Genomic DNA, 18,414 nt, shown 5'->3' on the forward strand with positions numbered 1-18,414 from the left:
TGTGGCTTCATAGGCCTTTACTTTTCTTAACTGATAAGGTGAAAAAAAGAAGAGACTGGTCTACCCCAAGAAGCTAGAGGTTACCCAGGAGACTGGGCTTGGAGGGAAAGCGTGGTCTCAGGCTAACCATCGTACACCACCCTGTGAACCTGGTGAACCACCCGCTTCCCCCCAAGAGGAGACACTGTCATGCTGACGGAGAACGTGAGAAGCAGCATTATTAGAGACCCAAGCAAGGCTTCCAACAGTCCCTGTGAAACCCAGGAGAGGAGCAGATCCCTGCCCTAGGGCACCAAACACACAGAGCTAGGAGGCTGCCTCCCACACCTGCTCCCGATTCACCGATTTGGCAATTTCTAGCAGAAAGGTACAGAAGAAAACAGGGAGACCTGGATTCTAAGTCTGGACAAGTTACCTCTCCTCTTTGGTCCACAGTTCTGTCATTAATAAAGTGGGGAACTTAGTCTAAACGGTGTCTCATCAAATAGATGCTAGTTACCACATTTTCCAAGGAAGAGAGAGAATCTGATGAAGTGTGTAAGAACTGCTCCTGGATCTGACTACTGGGGTGGCGAGTGCCCACGAAAGGAACTGATTCTCCCCAATCAGAATCTCGGGGCTACAAATCTGATACCAAGAAGTTACAAACTCTGGACAAGACAGCCTTAAATGCTCTTCTACAAAAGCATTCTCTTCTATCTGGGACTATCGCGCTTTTATGTTAAGACACCTGCAAACATCAATAAACTCAATAAATCACATTAATTAGCTTATAAAGGACAGTGATCTTTGAAATATTCTGCACGCAGATTCCCATGCCTTAATGTCTATTCGATTATTACTGCTTGAACTTCCTAGATCATTTAAGATTTTAAAAATGCACAAACTAATCTAAGAGTAAGAACGTTTTTATAAACTTTAAATTCTGAAGAAAATTATTGGCCAAATTTTACCCCTTAAATGTATTTACATGCCATTCCCACAGACATTACGCTAAATACATACGTATACACATTTTTAAAAAAATGAAATAACTAACAAATATTTGAGGAAAAAAGGGAACTTCTACCTTAATTCTTCCTGATTATTATGAGGTGGCGTTGGAAGGGAAGCTGGAACGTCGACTGTCTTGGGGCCTTGAGCAATAGCTCTGGCTAACAAGTCGTCTTGTGGTCTGAAGGGCAACTGAAATGGTTTAGGTCCTAGATTTTTGGTAACTGGAAAAGCAAAAATACAAAACCATAAATGCATTTAGTCAAAATTAGTAAGTGGGTGGAACTTTACAATGCCACTGCCACTTCACCACACACAGCAGCAAAGGCACCCTCCCCAGCGGTGTAACATGGAGGCTTAGCATACCTTCATGGCTCACTAAAACTCCAGCTTTTCCAGCAAGTTCTTCAGCTGTTGCAAAACCATTTGCCATCTTCTGACAAGCCATAGGAGGTGGTGTAGGAGGAAGAGAGGCAGGGGGTGTTGGAGGATTACTTAAATTATTCTGCTGCAGGAGACCAAAAAATTTTAAATTATATGCTACTGAGCAAACACGCCACGACCTTGCTAAAACTTAGTTCTGTGAATTTTTAGCACAGGAAAACAAGGCTACAGAAATGTACTCAAGATGCACCTTCATTCCTAAATGCACACCAAGAAGAAAACAAACGTACAAGGCCACGAGCCTTCTTAGTGACACAAATACTCATGACTGTATGAACACATATCCATTTGCTTATTCTGCCCAGTTTAAGTACTCAGCTTTGAAATTAAGAAGCAAATTTACATCATGCCTGATTCTATTCTGTGCAACTCTTTTCCAGTCTCATTGCTACAGCCAGTGAAGGCTAGCTTTAAAATTCAACCAAGAAGCTGTCAAAAGTTCTCAAAAATTCCTTTCCTAAATTTTCATTAAGATATGCCCTAGTTCTACAAAAAAGTTGAGAAATTGTAGTCTTAATCCTCTAATTGCAACTCACAACCTAGATATTAGAATCTGAATTATCTAAAATCTCTAAAAGAAGCAAAAGTAGCAGCAGTAAGACTAAAATAAGTGAATCGTTAACAAATGTGCGGCCCTGCAGACACGTCCCCCTGCTTAACGTGTCATCAATTTGTCATTTACCGACGGACTAGTCTCTCAGGGGTTGGTGAAAACTACCAATACGACCATGCAGATCGAGTGCAAGGTACAGTTACACATCTTGCAAAGATCTAGGATTTCACGAAGATGAAGAAGTTGTGCTGGAGAACAGCTTGCCTCAGAAGAGAAGGTATTTGCGAGAGTTAGGACAGACTCTAACTAAAGAGAAAAGCCAACAGCAGTAATAAAGGGAGCAGCAGAAGAGAATGATTTCAATATTAAAGTAAGAAGAGAAGCCCTCAGGAAAACTGATGATCCTCTCAAATACTTTTGTAAAAAAGATCATTTTATGTAAGTCAGATGTGAAGTAAAGAATGTTTTAAAAAAATACCAAAAGATAAACTTGATTTAGTTTGATATTATTTTAGAAGGCTAAGAATTAGTGCATAGTTGCAAGTAGTAACTAAATTATAAGAAAAAATACATTTTTTAATTTTTTGATTTCATTTTCTGGGTAAATTCCTAACTATATTTTTTATTTTATTTACTGCGAATTTGGATTCATTTTAAGAGTTAATAGGGGCCGGCCCCGTGGCCGAGTGGTTGAGTTCGCTTGCTCCGCTGCGGAGGCCCAGGGTTTCACCAGTTCGGAACCTGGGTGCGGAAAGGGCACCGCTCGTCAGGCCATGCTGAGGCGGCATCCACATGCCACAATTAAGATGTGCAACTGTGTACTGGGGGGATTTGGAAAGGAAAAGCAGGGGGAAAAAAAGAAGAAGACTGGTAACAGTTGTTAGCTCAGGTGCCAATCTTAAAAAAAAAAAAAAAAAAAGAGTTAATGAAGGTTACAGGGAAATAAGTATTTTCTCTACCATGGAAATATATAATGAATGTTTTCCACAATTTGTATTCTTACCTATACAAAAATTTCAAATGTTCATATTAAAAACACTTCACCTGGTAAAATTTTAACCTTTTCATTGAAACTTGGAAGATTAGATGTAAACTAGATGGAAAACAAGACACGCTCTACCAATTCTGACACGGTATCCAAAGAGGGAAGCAAGTGACACCTTGGCAAAGAAACATACCTTGTAGATCAACTGAGAATAGTAATCCGAAACCCCTTCAAGGGTAGCACTGCCAAAAGTTCCTAGAAGTCGATTCCCACTATTAAATTGGCCACTGCCATAAGGAAGAAAGTGCGCAAAGTTCACTCCAATGATTGGTTCCATTAGAGGGAGCAGAGAGAGCTGCTATTAAAAAACACATTTAAGAGTAATGTACACGATAAACAAAACAGAGTGTTTCTCAACTTTTCTAAGACCCAAGGCAACTTAGTCAAATAAGGCTTGAGAAAAGTAAGACTTAAAAATTTCAAGTATCAAAATGCTGGAATAAGTGAGAGAGACTACAGAATCTTTGAGATATATTTAAAAATAAGCTTTATTCTTATCTGTCTTAAAGAGATGCTGCCCGGCATCTAACAAGAAAAACACATTCCTTATCTTTGCTCAGCAAGAATCAGGGTGCGAACTGAGGCTAGGTACCATGAATGGCACTCTTAGTGGCTGTCTCCCCCATTCTGCAACAACCGCAAAGGTGTAAGAGTAGAGGTTACTATGCAGAGAGACCAGCAGCTGCATTTCCTTTCATCCAGAGTCACAAGTAATGCGGACAGAATTTTTCTTGGTGCTGAGGCTGCTCCTTTTGAACATAAGTAAATCTTGACCATCACCTACCAATCCATTTCACTACAATTTTCAGATGCCAATAGGATAAGGTGCAATTTTGCTTGCAAATGGGAAATCTATTAGGTTCCTTGTTGAGATGTCTTTTATCCCTGTAACTCTCTAATTAGGAAATGATGGCAATAAAGAGAGTTTCAGTTTCATAGGGTTGAAAAAGCATTTGATGTCTCACTTCCTTGTATTTTCAAAGGGGCTGCAGTGAAGGACTCACCTGTCTCAGGTGCGTGAAGGTGTCCGTGGTAGAATACACCGCTTGCTTCTCCTCCTCCTCCTTTTTCCTTTTCTTTGAGCGAGGCGCTGCCTTCTCCCCAGTCCTCGGAGTCCGTTTGCTTCGCTGTTTCTTGGTTTCGCTTCCTCCATCTGCTTTTGGCAACTGGTTGTTGCCACATCCAAAACCACCTTGCATTTGAGCCCCCAAAGTTTGCTAATATAATTGGAAATGTCAAGAAATAAGTGAACTATTCACATGTCTGATTTTCAGTTCATGCAAATCCACTTCCATCCTATGACACACATTCCTAATATGGGTACTAAAAGTTAAGGTGGGAAGACGGTGGCATCAAATGGTCTCTTTTTTCTCAAGCACTATTCTCGAGTATGGAAATCAGTAACCTGCAAAGCCTGAGCAAAGAGCAGAGCTCTCAAGTGTGGCTATTTTTCCTTTCAGAGGACGGATTACTCCTCAGGCCTGACCACACTGGTGCCAGTGGCAGCCCACAGCCCCTTACTCCTGCTCACTGGAAGCTGTGCAGGAAGGGGGTGCTCTTAGCCAGGCGGCTGTGGGGCCTCTGCGCAGTGGTCTGGGTGAGTAATTTTGGGCTTCCCTTAGAAGTGGGTGAAATTCAAGTTTGCAGAAACAATGGACAGGCGCCAGGAAAGCTTCACAGCTGATGCCTCTTAGGTGAGAGGAACAGCTAGCCACAGGAATCAATAAAAAACAACTTTGGTCTTTCAGATTAGCTCACAATTAGACATTTGACTGAATAATAACTACTATCTACTTGAAATCAATGAAAGAGGATCTGTATGATAGCAAATAAACCTTTACTTTTGTCTTTGCTTTATGGTTAAGAAGTGGTGAGAATAAACCAGTCCTCGAAAAGGTTTTTAAAAGGTAGAGCTATCAATACCTAAAAATATAGGAGTATTTTTTAGGGGCCATTATTTCTAAATCTGATAGTTATACTTTGCTAAAGGCAACTACAGTTGAACTTCTTTTCTTTTTTTGAGGAAGACTAGCCCTGAGCTAACATCTGCCAACCCTCCTCTTTTTGCTGAGGAAGACTGGCCCTGAGCTAACATCAGTGCCCATCTTCCTCTACTTTATATGTGGGACGCCTACCACAGCATAGCTTTGCCAAGCGTGTCATGTCTGCACCCGGGATTCGAACCAGCGAACCCCAGGCTGCCGAAGCAGAACGTGTGCACTTAACCACTGCACCACCGGGCCGGCCCCAGTTGAACTTATTTTAATATATTCTGCATTGAATCTTTGAGGGTTTGAAGATTATAGTTTCCAGATATATTCTAAATGGCTTAGAGCATGGGCAGCAAAATTTTTCTGTAAAGGGTCAAATAGCAAATATTTAGCTTTGTAGGCCACACAGCACCTGCTGTAACTACTCAACTCTCTGCTCTGGTCCTGGAAATGCAGCCACAACTCATAAACGAAGGAGCTTGGCTGTGTTCCCATAAAACTTTTTAAATTCACGGACACTGAACCTTGAATTCCTATAATTTTCACGTTATAAAATATTACTCTTCTTTAGATTTTTCCAACCATTTAAAAGTCTGAAAACCATTCTTAGCTCATAGAACGACGGGAAGAGGTGGAAGCTGGCGCAAACTGCCTATCCTGGGGCTAGATCAATGGTTCTCAAAGGGCAGTCAGGCTCCAGAGCAGCAGAAGCAGCAACACCTGGGACTGGTTAGAAAACTAAATTCTCTGGTCCTACCCAAGACCTACCTACCGAATCAGAAACCCTGGGAGCGAGGCCCAGCGCTCTGTGTCTTAACAAGCCCTCCTGGTGCTTCTGAGAACCGCAGGCTGAGCGCTGTGCCTCTGTCTATTCATATGTATGTGACTCGCCTGGGACCTTGTTCAGACACTCATTCTGACTGGCAGGTCTGTGCCGGAGCATGACAGTCTGCTTGTCTTAAAAGCTGCAGGTGAGGTCCACACCGCTAATCCTTGAGGACTGCACTTCGAGCAGCCAGGGTCTAAGAATCTTATTGGCCTCTAAGAGACTCATAACGCAACTGCTTATTAGGTATGGATGGGTGAGGCACTGTGAGTGCTGTACAGACATCATCTCTAATCCTCACCACGACCTTAAAAGGCAGACATGAATACATTTCAAAGAATACTTTTAATCATAGAAGAGCACACGAGATTAAAAATCATCCAAAAGTCTGCCTGAGGTAAAAAGAGTTAACATTGTAAAGTATCTGTTTTTGATCTTTTACCTATGGCTATATATATTTTGTTAAAGACACGATGGACCACACCTTGTATTCTTTTATTTTGGTGGCTTTTTTTTTTTTTTGAGGAAGATTAGCCCTGAGCTAACTACTGCCAATCCTCCAGATTGGCCCTGAGCTGACATCCATGCCCATCTTCCTCTACTTTATACATGGGATGCCTACCACAGCCTGGCTGCCAAGTGGTGCTGTGTCCACACCGGGGATCCAAACCGGCGAACTGGAATGTGCGAACTTAACCGCTGTGCCACTGGGCTGGCCCCTAGTGGCTACTTTTTAAACTTGACATATGGTTGGCTGCTTGTGACATTAAACATTCTTATATAGGATAAATTTTAAGTGCTACCAAAAAAAATCTGTATATTATTCAGATACAGATCCACAGAAATAAGAATTTAATCAATAACTGTGTAGTAGATTTAGGTTGTTTTCTTTCTCTCATTTTTTCTGTTAGTAGAGACAGGATATTAGCTACTCATGCAGTTACATCTTTGCACATATTAGATTCTTACATTCCTTATGCCAGATTCCTAAATATGTAATTGCTAGGTCAAAGGTATGCACCTTTTACAACAATATTATAAGCACAATGTGTCTTTTAACTCCTTACCCTTGTGCCAGCGCTACATGATAGGGAGTATTAATCCTGTTTGCGCCACACAATAGGGAGTATTAATCCTGTTTTGCAGATGAGGAAACCAAGGCACAGAAAGGCTGACCTGTGCAGGTCACACCACCAGGCAGTGATGAAACATGGATTTAACGCAGGCTGAGTGGTTCAACCTCTCAAAGTGCGCAAGAAGGCTTCACCACTCCACTACAACTAGGAGAGTGTTCTTATCCTAATTGCAATTTATGTATAAGAAAACAGATCAGAAGGGCGAAAAACTGGGTCTAAAACTATGGCCACAGTTATTTTGCCTTAAGCGTGATGAGAAAGTAAATGAACTTCATTGTTTATACCATGGGGATAACTGTACCTGCCATATGATTAAAGGGTATCTTAGGGGCACGTGCTCAGCATAACACAACACCTGGCCTGTGGTAAGGAGTCATTACCCCTAGTAATAAAGTGCCCCTCCCCCATGCCGCCCTCCCAAATGGACATGAGAACATGTGCCAGAGTCCAGACCTTTATACATATACATATACAATGATCTCATCCCTTTTCCTATCATAACACCCTCTCTCTCTATTTTCTTATATATAATCACCAGTATTAGGACTTAACTTCAATACACTGAATACTTACTATGTGCTAAGTACTATATTAGGTACTGAGGATATAAAAGTGCTTAAGATACAGTCTGTGCCCTTCAAGGAGCTATTTATGTTAAGTGGTACTATAGAAACTGCTATGTGAACACATGGGTATCAACACATATTTGAGATTGGTTGAGCTGAGAAAGTTATCTGGAGAAGATGATTCCAGAACTGAGTTTTAAAAGACAAAAAGATTACTGATCAGATGTAAAAAAGAAGGGAGCACAAAGCAGGCAGAAACAGCAGCGTATGGCCATGTATGGAGATCAGAAGGACATGCAGGGGCCTGCAAGTGGTTGAGTACTCCTAGGGACACAGGACGCAATGGACACAGTGGCTAGAGACTGGGCATACTTGCAGGTGACAAATATAACTGAAAATACCACTAAAATTTACAAAAATGACATGAATCTATTCGGTTAACACTCAACCTCTACTGAAAACACTTGTAAAAAGAAAGGCTTCATTAACAATCTTAAATAAGCAAACTTAGACAACTAAATACCACACCCCGCCCCCATCCAATTAAAAGATGAAGATTATAAAATCCAATTTGAGAAGCACTGTAGGGAAAGCTTTGTGAATACACCAGTAATGATACTGCAGCTTTTGAAAGATAAGGAAGCAAGAGCCATCCAGCAGACCAATTCCTAAGATCCAGAAACCCCAGTTTGGGAAATATCGCAAGGAAGTTCACTGAAATGGAGGAGATGAAAACTTGTAAAGGTATATTTAAAAGGAAACTCTTCAAACAAATGAAAACACAAAATCAAACCCAATGTTTTATAACTTAAAAAGAGCAGAATATTGATACATGGAAAACTACAAAGATAAAAGAGGATCTACATGTAAGATTGAGTTTGTATAACATTAAGTCGTAATACATTGCAACATGACGGACTCCCAATACAGGTTATCCCTGAGGGACCCCAAGGGTATTAATGGGGTGCAGGAGCTACCTTCTGTATTTCAAAGAGGTTAACGGAAACTGCACACTTATTTGCAATAAAGATACATAGACATTTACTTCTTTGCTTTGGTTAGATCAACTCAATATGGCAGTCATCAGCTGACTAGCACACGTTACATATGACATGCATTACTACATGTCTTTGATTTTTGAAAAATATGGTAAACAAATTATTACTTAATTTATGGATATAAGTCAAACATGGGGTCCATGGAGGTAGAAATAACAAAATAAAAATTGGTCCTTTAGAGTAAAGAGGTACAAAAGTGTTGAAATTAATATAGTGGTTGGTACTAATCTGCTATAATTTAAAATAAAAGGAAAAGAAAGTTGGAGTAGTTTTCATGAGTCGCACTTACCAATCCTTCAGTTGGGTTCTGCCTTTCAACTAGTTTGTTATCCTTTGTACAGTCATCTTCGGAACAAAAACTGCCTTCAGGTTTTTGATTCAAAAGGGAAGAGGACTTTTTATTTTTCAGCAGATGCTTCAGAAGTTCATTGCCTGAATCTCCTTTGGTGGCAGGGGCCCCAGCTGAATGGGGAGGACTCTGCCCTGAGGAGACACGACCGGCCACAGCTTTCTCTTCAGCCTTGTTCCCGGGCTGTTCCTCCAATCTAGGCCCCTCTTGGCCTGGGCACTGCTCCAGCTCAGAAGTCTCCAGTTTCATCTCTTCAGTTGTGGCAGGCGTTTCCACGGAGAGCTTATCCACCTCTGGATTTGCATAACTCTGTTGATTTGGAGTTCCTTGTGAGAAATCACTATTGGGCACTTTATTTTCTAATTCTGTACACAGCTGGCCTGCTGCCATGTTAGGTGTCGATGGGTCAACCGGTTCCACCGACTCGGGTTCTGCTTGCTGAGGAGGCTCGCTGGGGGTGTTCACTGTGGGAGTGGAGGTAGTTTCTGAGATACTCGGAGTCGGGGGAGCAGTTATATCTGAATGGGGAGTTGATGGTGCCTTGGTGGATTCTGTATCGTCATCTTTCTTCTTCTTTCTCGTTCTTTTCTTTTTCCCTTTTTCTTCTGGGATTATATCAGAATACAACTGAATGAGAGACTGGGTTGATCCTGGATAACTCTGTCCATGGGTTACAGCGGGGTCTTGGCTACACGGGAGACTGCTATTAGCTACAGGAGGTGCTGCAGGTAAAGCAGGTGTAAAAGGCCTCACCGGGGACTGCTGGAAGCTGGCCCCAGAAAGACCTCCATGGACCTGCTTAACAGGAGGGAAATTTGGGCTTCCACCAGGAATTGATGGTGAATCAGCAACAAATGACGGAGGTGGAGGTCCTATCTGCCTTCGCTCATTGGTCTGCATGAAAGTCTGGGTGGGGGGTGAATTAAGAGATCCCTGCATATTCTGTTGCTGTAAAACCTGCCCTATTTGCTGTTGGTGTTGTGGAGACTGCTGCAGAGGTCTTGGAGGTTGCATAAAATCACAAGGCAGGTCAGAAGTGTAGAATGGAACCTGGGACACAGGTGTCCTACTGCCTAGCTCCGAGCCCATCATGCCATGTTGCTCCATTTCCATCCTCTGTTGCAGAGCTCTTTGCCTATCTACTTCTTGCATGAGTTGGATTCGCTGTCTTTCCTGCTGTTCTCGTAAACGTTCCTTACGTTCCCGTTCTTGAAAACTTTCACTAAAGGGATTATTGTCATCAAATTCCACCCGTGGTGGTGGTCCACTCTGTGGATTTGCATTTGACACTGTCCCTGGGGCTGATGTGCAAGTTTTTATTGGTAATTGAGCAAGTGGAGGCTGAATCCTAGGAGGATTGAGGGGGAGGTGAGCAGGAGCACTGGGAGGCTGCCATCCAGGTAAACTGGGCATTCTAGCAGGGCTAGTGTGGCCAGAAATGACCGCTGTGTGCTGCTGGTGCTGTAGCTGCTGTGGCACCATGGGGAAGCTGGGCTGGCTCATGGTGGACGGGGTGGCACCTGGAACTAGGGGAGGCTGTGGCTGGACACCCGGCATTACAGCAGGCGGGGCCAGTGCACACTGCTGCTGCTGCTGCTGCTGCTGCTGCTGCTTGATCCGGTAATCTTCAATCAACTCGGCATGCTCTTTCTGCTGTTTACGAATCTGAAATGACAAAATTAAATCTTAACCCATTTATATACATTACGGGTATCAAACTAAAACAGTGGCTGATAATTATGGTGGAGGGTTATACAGAAGGCAGTTAGATCTTGTAGAGGCAAAAATATTTTGCTTAGGCAACGGCAAAAATCACAAAAAATTAGACTGATAAACATTAACTAGAGACTGCCAATCTTCTTCACAACAGAATTTTTCTACTTCTTTACATATGAAATACTGAAAAATTCAAAACACATTTTTCTGAAATAAATTTTAAGAAAAACCTTACTGTGAACAGGAAACTATTTAAACTACACATCAAAAAGTAAGATAAAAGAATAAACAAAAGCTACACAGGATGCCTTAGAAGTTCCATTAATACAAAAGGTTAGAATAACTGTGGGATTTAACTCAAACTTTAACCATTTAAACGCATTAAGATTTCATTTCTTAAATATACAAAATTGCACAACATGTTAAAACAAGAGGACCTACTAGCATGTATACCACATCCTCCCCTCCAGGTAAACAGACTAGACTCTCTGAACTTCATGGGCAACATACCAAATTACAATTTCCAAAATATATACAAGCTCTGAGGTGATGTTTTGAATAGTTCCTAATAGGCTCCTAATATAATGACTGACTTGTGTCATTCCAAAAACCTTTGTGCCCCAATGTGCCAGACACTATGAACCACTCTCAGTAAAAATGCAACCCACGTCTTGAGGATGTACCAGCTCACTCGGGGAACCGGGGAGGAAGGGATGCAAGATGATGTACATATCCTTCAAAAGCATTCTATTTTTGGATATATATTATACTAGTATACTGAACCCAGTAGTTCTAAGAGTTTTTCAATTTATTTTCTTCAGTTTCCCAGGCAGACTAGCATCTTCTCTGCACGTAATGGTTTTGGCCTGTTCCCCAGTATATGACTGCTATCTTATTTTCTGGTCTTTCCTGACCAGTTTATTGGCTAGCACTGAGGAATGACTACTGGACTGCTGAAGCAGTATGAATATGCACAAAGCACCTAGAACAGTATCTGGGATACAGAGAGTGGTCTGTGCTTTTCCTATGACATTTTAAACTACGTTAAAAAATGTTATCAATTGCTTAATAAGATTACACTGGATTGTTGGCAACTATATAGTAACAGATGACGTGTCCCATTTTCCAAGTACAGTATCAATTTCTAAATAGGATTTGATCCATGGATATGCAAAAACTAGGCCCTCATCATAAAGAATTTATAGAAATACACCAGAAGGCAATAAAAGTACTAAAAATACCTTATAAGAAATACCTATCCTTAAAAGAATATTTGCTTGCAATGAACAGGGATCCAGAGAGTAAATTTAAAGAGAAAAGAAACCTCCCATTCTAGAATGGTCCTAGTTTAAACAATAGGAATTACAATCACTTTACTGTTGGTACATTGTTGTGGTAGCCACAGCTTGGAGTCCAGATCCCTAATCCAACAGCCAGCTACGAGCAAACATGGTACCCACGTCTGCAAGGACTCACCAGATTCGTCATGTGTAAAATGGGGGTAACACTGACTTCTTCAGAAGGGCAGGTTAAATCAGACAATGTATGTGAATGTGTGTCCCAGAGTGTTCATTGCACAGAAAGCACTCCGATTTTTATTTAGTCAAGCTACTCTGAACTCCTCCTCCTTTTCTACTATTAACATTTGGATCACTTTTCAATTTTATTTTAAATATTAAAATTGACAAAAGCAAAACTGACTTTTTTTGTGTACGGTTCTATGATCTTTAACACAGAGATTAGCGTAGCCATCACCACAATCAAGATACAGAAGAGTTCTAACCCCCTAGAAAACACCCTCATGCTACCCGTCTGTAGTCAAACCCTCCTCCCTCCATCCCTAAGCCCTGACAACCACGAAAACTATTGTCCATCCTTCCAATTTTGTCATTTCAAGAATGTTGAATAAACGCCATCAGTATACAACCTTTGGGACTAGCTTCTTTTGCCCAGCATAACACTCTGAGAGCCACCCAGGCTGCTGTGATATCAGCAGCTCCTTCTTTTTTGTTGCTCTGTAGTACCCACTGTATGGATGTCCAGGCACAGCTCGCTTCACTGTGCTTCGCAGATAGTGTTTTTAAAAATCGAAAGCAACCCTGCATTGAGCAAGTCTATTAGCACCATTTTTTCCAATAGCATTGGCTCATTTCATGTATCTGTCACATTTTGGTGAGGTGTGTGTGTTGTTTTTTAGACATAATGCTTTTGCACACTTAGTAGACTATGGTGTAAACATAACTTTTATACACGCTGGGAAACAAAAAAATTCACGTGGCTCACTTTATTGCAATATTTGCTTTATTGTGGTGGTCTGGAACTGAACCCGCAGTACCTCTGAGGTGTGCCTTACCACATCTTGTGCAACCATTCACCACTCAAGGATACCGGGGTGTTTCCAGTTTTTAGTGACTAGGAATAGAGCTGCTATAAATATTCATGTACAGATTTTTGTGTGAACTTATTTTTAATTCACTTGCGTAAATTCTAGGAGTGTGCTCCTAACCCATTTTGAACATTATTATTGTTTTATTTTCAATAAAAATTTTAAATTTTACTTAAGTATAATTTATTTCACCAGAGCATTTTGAGAAACACGTGGTTTATAATGGAAAAAAACAGCAAAATGATTTCACTTTTCAGGAATGAGTCTGTTACATAAGATATACCAATGTATTTTAAGACCAAAATATTGAGAAGAAATAATAAAAACATACAATGAAAAAAATCACCAGAATGACTCAAACGCTGTATCTGAAATTCCACTAAAAACCCGGGGACCAAAGGAGACAGTAAAGAAAAGGTCAACCCAAGTGAAAAACCACTTCTCGGGCCCTGCCTCTTGTTCCCGCCTGAACCCAGGGCCTCCCGGGAGTTCCGTCCTCAGGAAAGCTGAAGACCCTGCATGGTGACTTCTCAGTGCAGGGAAAGTAACTGAGTTTTCCCAAGCTATACCAACTACACCAGTTTCATATCAAAGTATGAAAACAGTTGTGCTAAGTCAGGATTATGAGAATTAACCTATCCAGCAGCACTTAGGAAGTACATGCTGTGTGACCATTACTCTAGGGAAAGGACTGGGGCTGCTATGTGTTCAGTGAGTAAGAGGTCTGAGAGCTGTCACTTTTCACAGTGTACTTTTGTATGCCATTTAACACTAACCAAAATACTCTAGCATTAATGAATGACAGACCCAAACATCTACTCAATAACAACTGTTTCGGGGGCTGGTGCCGTGGCCAAGTGGTTAAATTCGCGGACTCCCCTTTGGCAGCCCAGGATTTTGCCAGTTCGGATCCTGGGCTCGGACATGGCACCACTTGTGAAGCCATGCTGAGGCGGCATCCCACATGCCACAACTAGAAGGACCCACAACTAAAAATACACAACTATGTACCTGGGGGCTTTGGGGAGAAAAACAAAAAATAAAATCTTTAAAATATCAATAAAAACACAGAACTGTTTCCATTTTGCAAACCTGTGTATTACCTGCTCTAGCTGCTTCTGAACCATGCTTTGCTGCTCAGTGACGTGCTTGAGCTGCTCCGCGTCCTCCTCTGGAAACTCACGCCCAGCTTTCTTGGCAGTACGCTGTTTAGCTGAAAGGGCCTTCTTAGATTTTCTATGTGCACCAATTTGTTCTTCAAGGTATTTCTGCTGCATCTGAAGAAGCTGCTGGGTGTCCTGAAGCCATTCTTCATACTGCTTACGTTGTGAATCATCTGAGGAAAAATTAAAAATTCATCTGTGTTAATTTTCTAAAGAGTCTAACAGTACAAAAGTTACACAAATCCACTTTGTAAGGAAACACAGTTTCATCATGACCTTGTAATAAATACTTTGAAAACACAATACTAACTATTAGACCAGCATGTAACTATAAATAGGAGATTTCGGAAAAATATTTATTTGAGAAAACCAAAGAATGCTTGTTCTTAGCACATAGGTTAACTTCATACGTAAAAATACTATAACTCCAATCTTTAAAAAGCAGAAGACTTCTATCTAATGGAATGCTTTTGTCTACCAAACTATCAAATTTTCTAACCCTCAAGCCAAACTACATATTAAATTATATGTGTATTTTATTAATTCAACTTTACAGATTTTGAAGAGACAAAGTAAGAAGATATACCCTCACTAAAGCTCCAGAGCATGGATTAGTTGTCATTTCCCATGCTGATTTACCTAAGTTTATAAGGTTTCCCTATTTCTTAATACTGAAAAACTGTCATAAACTGAGAGGGAGGGAACCTAGAATGTTTTAGAAAGAACCAATATGAAGTCTATGCTTTATAAAGGAAATCTATAAGATAAAAACATTGGTAATTTTTATAAATTTTCTAATTTATACTTCTATAAATAAGCAAAGGTAGGGAAAAATTAACCAAGTAAAATCTTTTTTACTTTTATGACTGTCATTAATATCTCCCCAAATAGTTATATCTCTTCATCTTGTACCAATATTCCTTCTTTATTCTTTAAGGGCACTTTACTTCACTGATACCAAGTCAAAAAAAAAAAAGTCATCCTATGGCAGTGAAATTCAGAATATACCTTTTTGACTCACTATAAGACAAAGAAATGAATAAATACAATTCCAAGAAGGACATTAGCTGAAAAATTACATCAATGATAACAGAATATTGTTATACAATAAGAATCCAACCAAAGCCAATGGGCACAATAAAGCCAGAAAAAGCCAGTTGGTTATAGTAGTTTACTTGCTTTTAATGCATATATATATTCAAATTATAATAATAATTAATGCAGGGGTAATTTCAAAAGGTCAGACTTTGGGTTTGTTCCTAAACCCACAAGTTCCAGTACATGTATGAACTGGAAATCTAGTCTACTAAATTTGAAGGGCATTTTTCAAGAACAGGCTTTTTCACAAGATTTCAGAAGTTCTGCTTCTGGTAGAATGAGACCTACCGCAAGGAAAGCCTTTCTGGTTTCTGGAACCAGGAGAGCAGAGGTGAGCAAAACGAAAAATAATGGTGAAAAAAATGTTAGCTAAACAGTCTGAAGATTTCAGAAAGGTTGAGTTTGGGGAGAACTTTAAATACTATCCTGCACCACCGTGGGACCCCTGAAGATAACTAGGAAGGATTCAGTGGCATCCTATCCTCGAGCTTCACACCATGCTGCTAACCCAACTTATTTCTAAGCATATTCCCTTTGTTGTTCCCATTTAGTGTCCTTGTCACTTAGGTAGACAGTCATTAGAGCAAGAAGTGGTTTAATTTTACAGATTGTAAAGTGCCCGATCTACATACAAAAAGAGCAACAACAATATTGAAGAGAATGGGGAAGATGATTTTTCTGTATTAAAATATTTATCTCTAATTCTTCATGCACAGAGAAAAAAAGCAATGAAAATACATGCCTTGAGGTAAAGAGTCCTAATAGGGCAGTGATATTTCCTAAAAGATGAGGGCACTCAGAGTTAAAAATAGCACACCTAACCTAAGCCACGGTTTCAGAAGAAGACAGATAGAGTGCACACAAGCAATCCCAGAGAACAGGTAACTTAGCAGATTTATACTTACTGACAAAGCCTGGACCAAAATTTGGAGGATTAGGCCTAGAAATCTGATGTGTTATACTGCCATCCTAAAATAAGTAAAATTTACAAATAGGTTTATTCCACATTTCAGTTAAAGGGGAAAAAACTTACGAAAAAGAAAGAAAAAGAAATGGAAGGGAAAAAAACCCTTAAATTTCTTAAGACATCTTTAAAGCTATGCTTTTTATTTAAAGCAGAATGAATTTAGTGGTGACAACCTAATTTCTGAAAATTTAAAACTATCTCTGAACTGTTATATTTTCTAGATTTCAGTTGAAAAACAATTATGTTTGAGGTAAGAGATTATTCATCAGAAATATAATAGTAAGGCAAATCAAATATTGTTAGTATTTAGCTAGAGATCCACATAAAAGCCCACTTTTTGATGAAATCTACCTGGTTGCCTCTCAATTAAAGACATAAACATGGGTTCCGGATTTAGGACGTAATTCCACCCCACAACAGAAAGTTATTTATAGGCAAGAATCAGCGTCTTTAACCTGCACAAACACTACAACAAATACACACTAATTAAAAATATTAGTCTTACTTTCTAATTAAATGTCTTGTTTCTTCCAGGGTGACTGAATAAACAGTTATTAATCTCACAATTCCCTGGTAACAATTGATAAATAAAATTAACTTTGAAAAAACATTTCCTCAGTTGTTACAAGTTCTGTTAGACATGAGCTGTATACAAGGTAACAACTGCAAAGTGGCAGCCAGAATGTACTACACCCCATCTTTACAGCACAGGTGAGGCGACAGCTGACAGATCAGAAAACAGAGCTTAAAGAACCTGCCCAAAGTTACACGGTAAATTCATAGTGGAACTGAGATTTTTTTTCTTTTTAACTCAGCTATTGAAGCCTATGCTTTTTCCAGGGTATCAGATGGTGTCTCTCTTAAAAATGAAAAATATATAATTATCAGCATAATAAATCTAAAGCACAACTGGCAGGGCAAAAAAGAAAATTCCAAAAAGACACATAGTAAGTAGCTTCTTTTTTGAGGCCGATACTTGAAAAAAAAAAAAAAATCACTGAAGAAAACACTACATGAAATGAGCAGTTCTATTTTCCTGGACATTGCTTGACATTAAATATTTACACTTAAAGCTGATTATTATGAATGGTGAATATTCAAAAAACTGAATTATTCCAAGAAATAAATAGTAGAACCTGACTATATCTAAAAAGAACGATTATAATCATTATTTTCTAATGTTTATAGCAGTTTTACATTTTCAATGTAATAGATTAATTCTAAAACGTAGGAGATGAAAATGTTTTTGTAGAGTTAAAAGTAAATAAAAGCAAAACCAAAACTCTAAGCATTTGGTTTCCCTCCAAGTGACTGTCTACTCTTAAATAGATAGGTCTTTTTCTGAAATTACTGTCAATTTTTAAACTTTAATTTGTCTTTCCCTTAAAAGAGTAATAAAATGTCTATTTCTGCTGAGCCAATAATATATTCTGGCAGTGTTCTAAGGCTTGTACTACTTTCTAGAAGTGGTCTCAATATACAGAAGACGTTTGGTGAGAAACGGGAAAACGTGCATTCTGGAGCGAGTAACTACAAGCAGCAATACCTGAGCCATCGCCTGTGGCAGGAGGTTCTGCCCTTCACTGGTCTGTGTTCCGGTCACCGACTGGCCCATAAAGGGGAACCTACAGAAAGGAAGGAGTAATTATCAAATGATGAGCCTTTAGAATGAAAATTATTTTAAGTGATGAACAATTTTCTCTTCCAAGGAAGAAAGAGTAATTAATGGGAATGTCTTCCTCATCAAAAACATTTTACTAAAACCCTATTTTTGGTGTACCCACCACAGTGAATCCTCACGACCACTGCATGAAGCCAGCCAGCCCTGGCGGTCTAAGGGGTTCAGATTCGGCGCTCTCACCGCCATGGCCTGGGTTTGTTTTCGGGTCAGGGAACCACACCACCAGTCTGTAGGTTGTCACACTGTGGCGGCTGCATGTTGCTGTGATGCTGAAAGCTATGCCACTGGTGGTGGACAGGTTTCAGTGGAGTTTCCAGACTGAGACGGACTAGGAAGAAGGACCTGGCCACCCACTTCTGAAAAAATTGGCGTTAAAAACCCTATGAACAGCAGTGGAGCTTGTCTGATACAGGCTGGCAGGTGAGAGGGTGGTGCAAACAAC

At 40.0% G+C, this 18,414-nt stretch overlaps 1 protein-coding gene across 14 annotated transcripts in view; it reads right to left on the reverse strand.

The window, feature by feature from the left end:
* KMT2C (lysine methyltransferase 2C) overlaps positions 1-18,414 on the reverse strand; it is a 268,830-nt gene that overhangs the window by 19,750 nt on the left and 230,666 nt on the right. For 10 of the 14 annotated variants that reach the window (XM_044765689.2, XM_070516758.1, XM_044765692.2 and 7 more), the window contains 8 exons: positions 17,838-17,916; positions 16,230-16,293; positions 14,167-14,399; positions 8,902-10,626; positions 4,040-4,252; positions 3,169-3,333; positions 1,360-1,501; positions 1,070-1,217 (listed from right to left, as the gene is read on the reverse strand). In XM_044765689.2, the coding sequence (XP_044621624.1) occupies positions 1,070-1,217; positions 1,360-1,501; positions 3,169-3,333; positions 4,040-4,252; positions 8,902-10,626; positions 14,167-14,399; positions 16,230-16,293; positions 17,838-17,916 (2,769 nt within the window). The remainder of the gene's footprint in view (positions 1-1,069; positions 1,218-1,359; positions 1,502-3,168; positions 3,334-4,039; positions 4,253-8,901; positions 10,627-14,166; positions 14,400-16,229; positions 16,294-17,837; positions 17,917-18,414) is intronic. The other 4 variants (XM_070516741.1, XM_044765690.2, XM_044765698.2 and 1 more) reach the window with 3 other exon arrangements.

The sequence above is a fragment of the Equus asinus genome, chromosome 1, assembly GCF_041296235.1.
Source record: "Equus asinus isolate D_3611 breed Donkey chromosome 1, EquAss-T2T_v2, whole genome shotgun sequence".
NCBI lineage: Eukaryota > Metazoa > Chordata > Mammalia > Perissodactyla > Equidae > Equus > Equus asinus.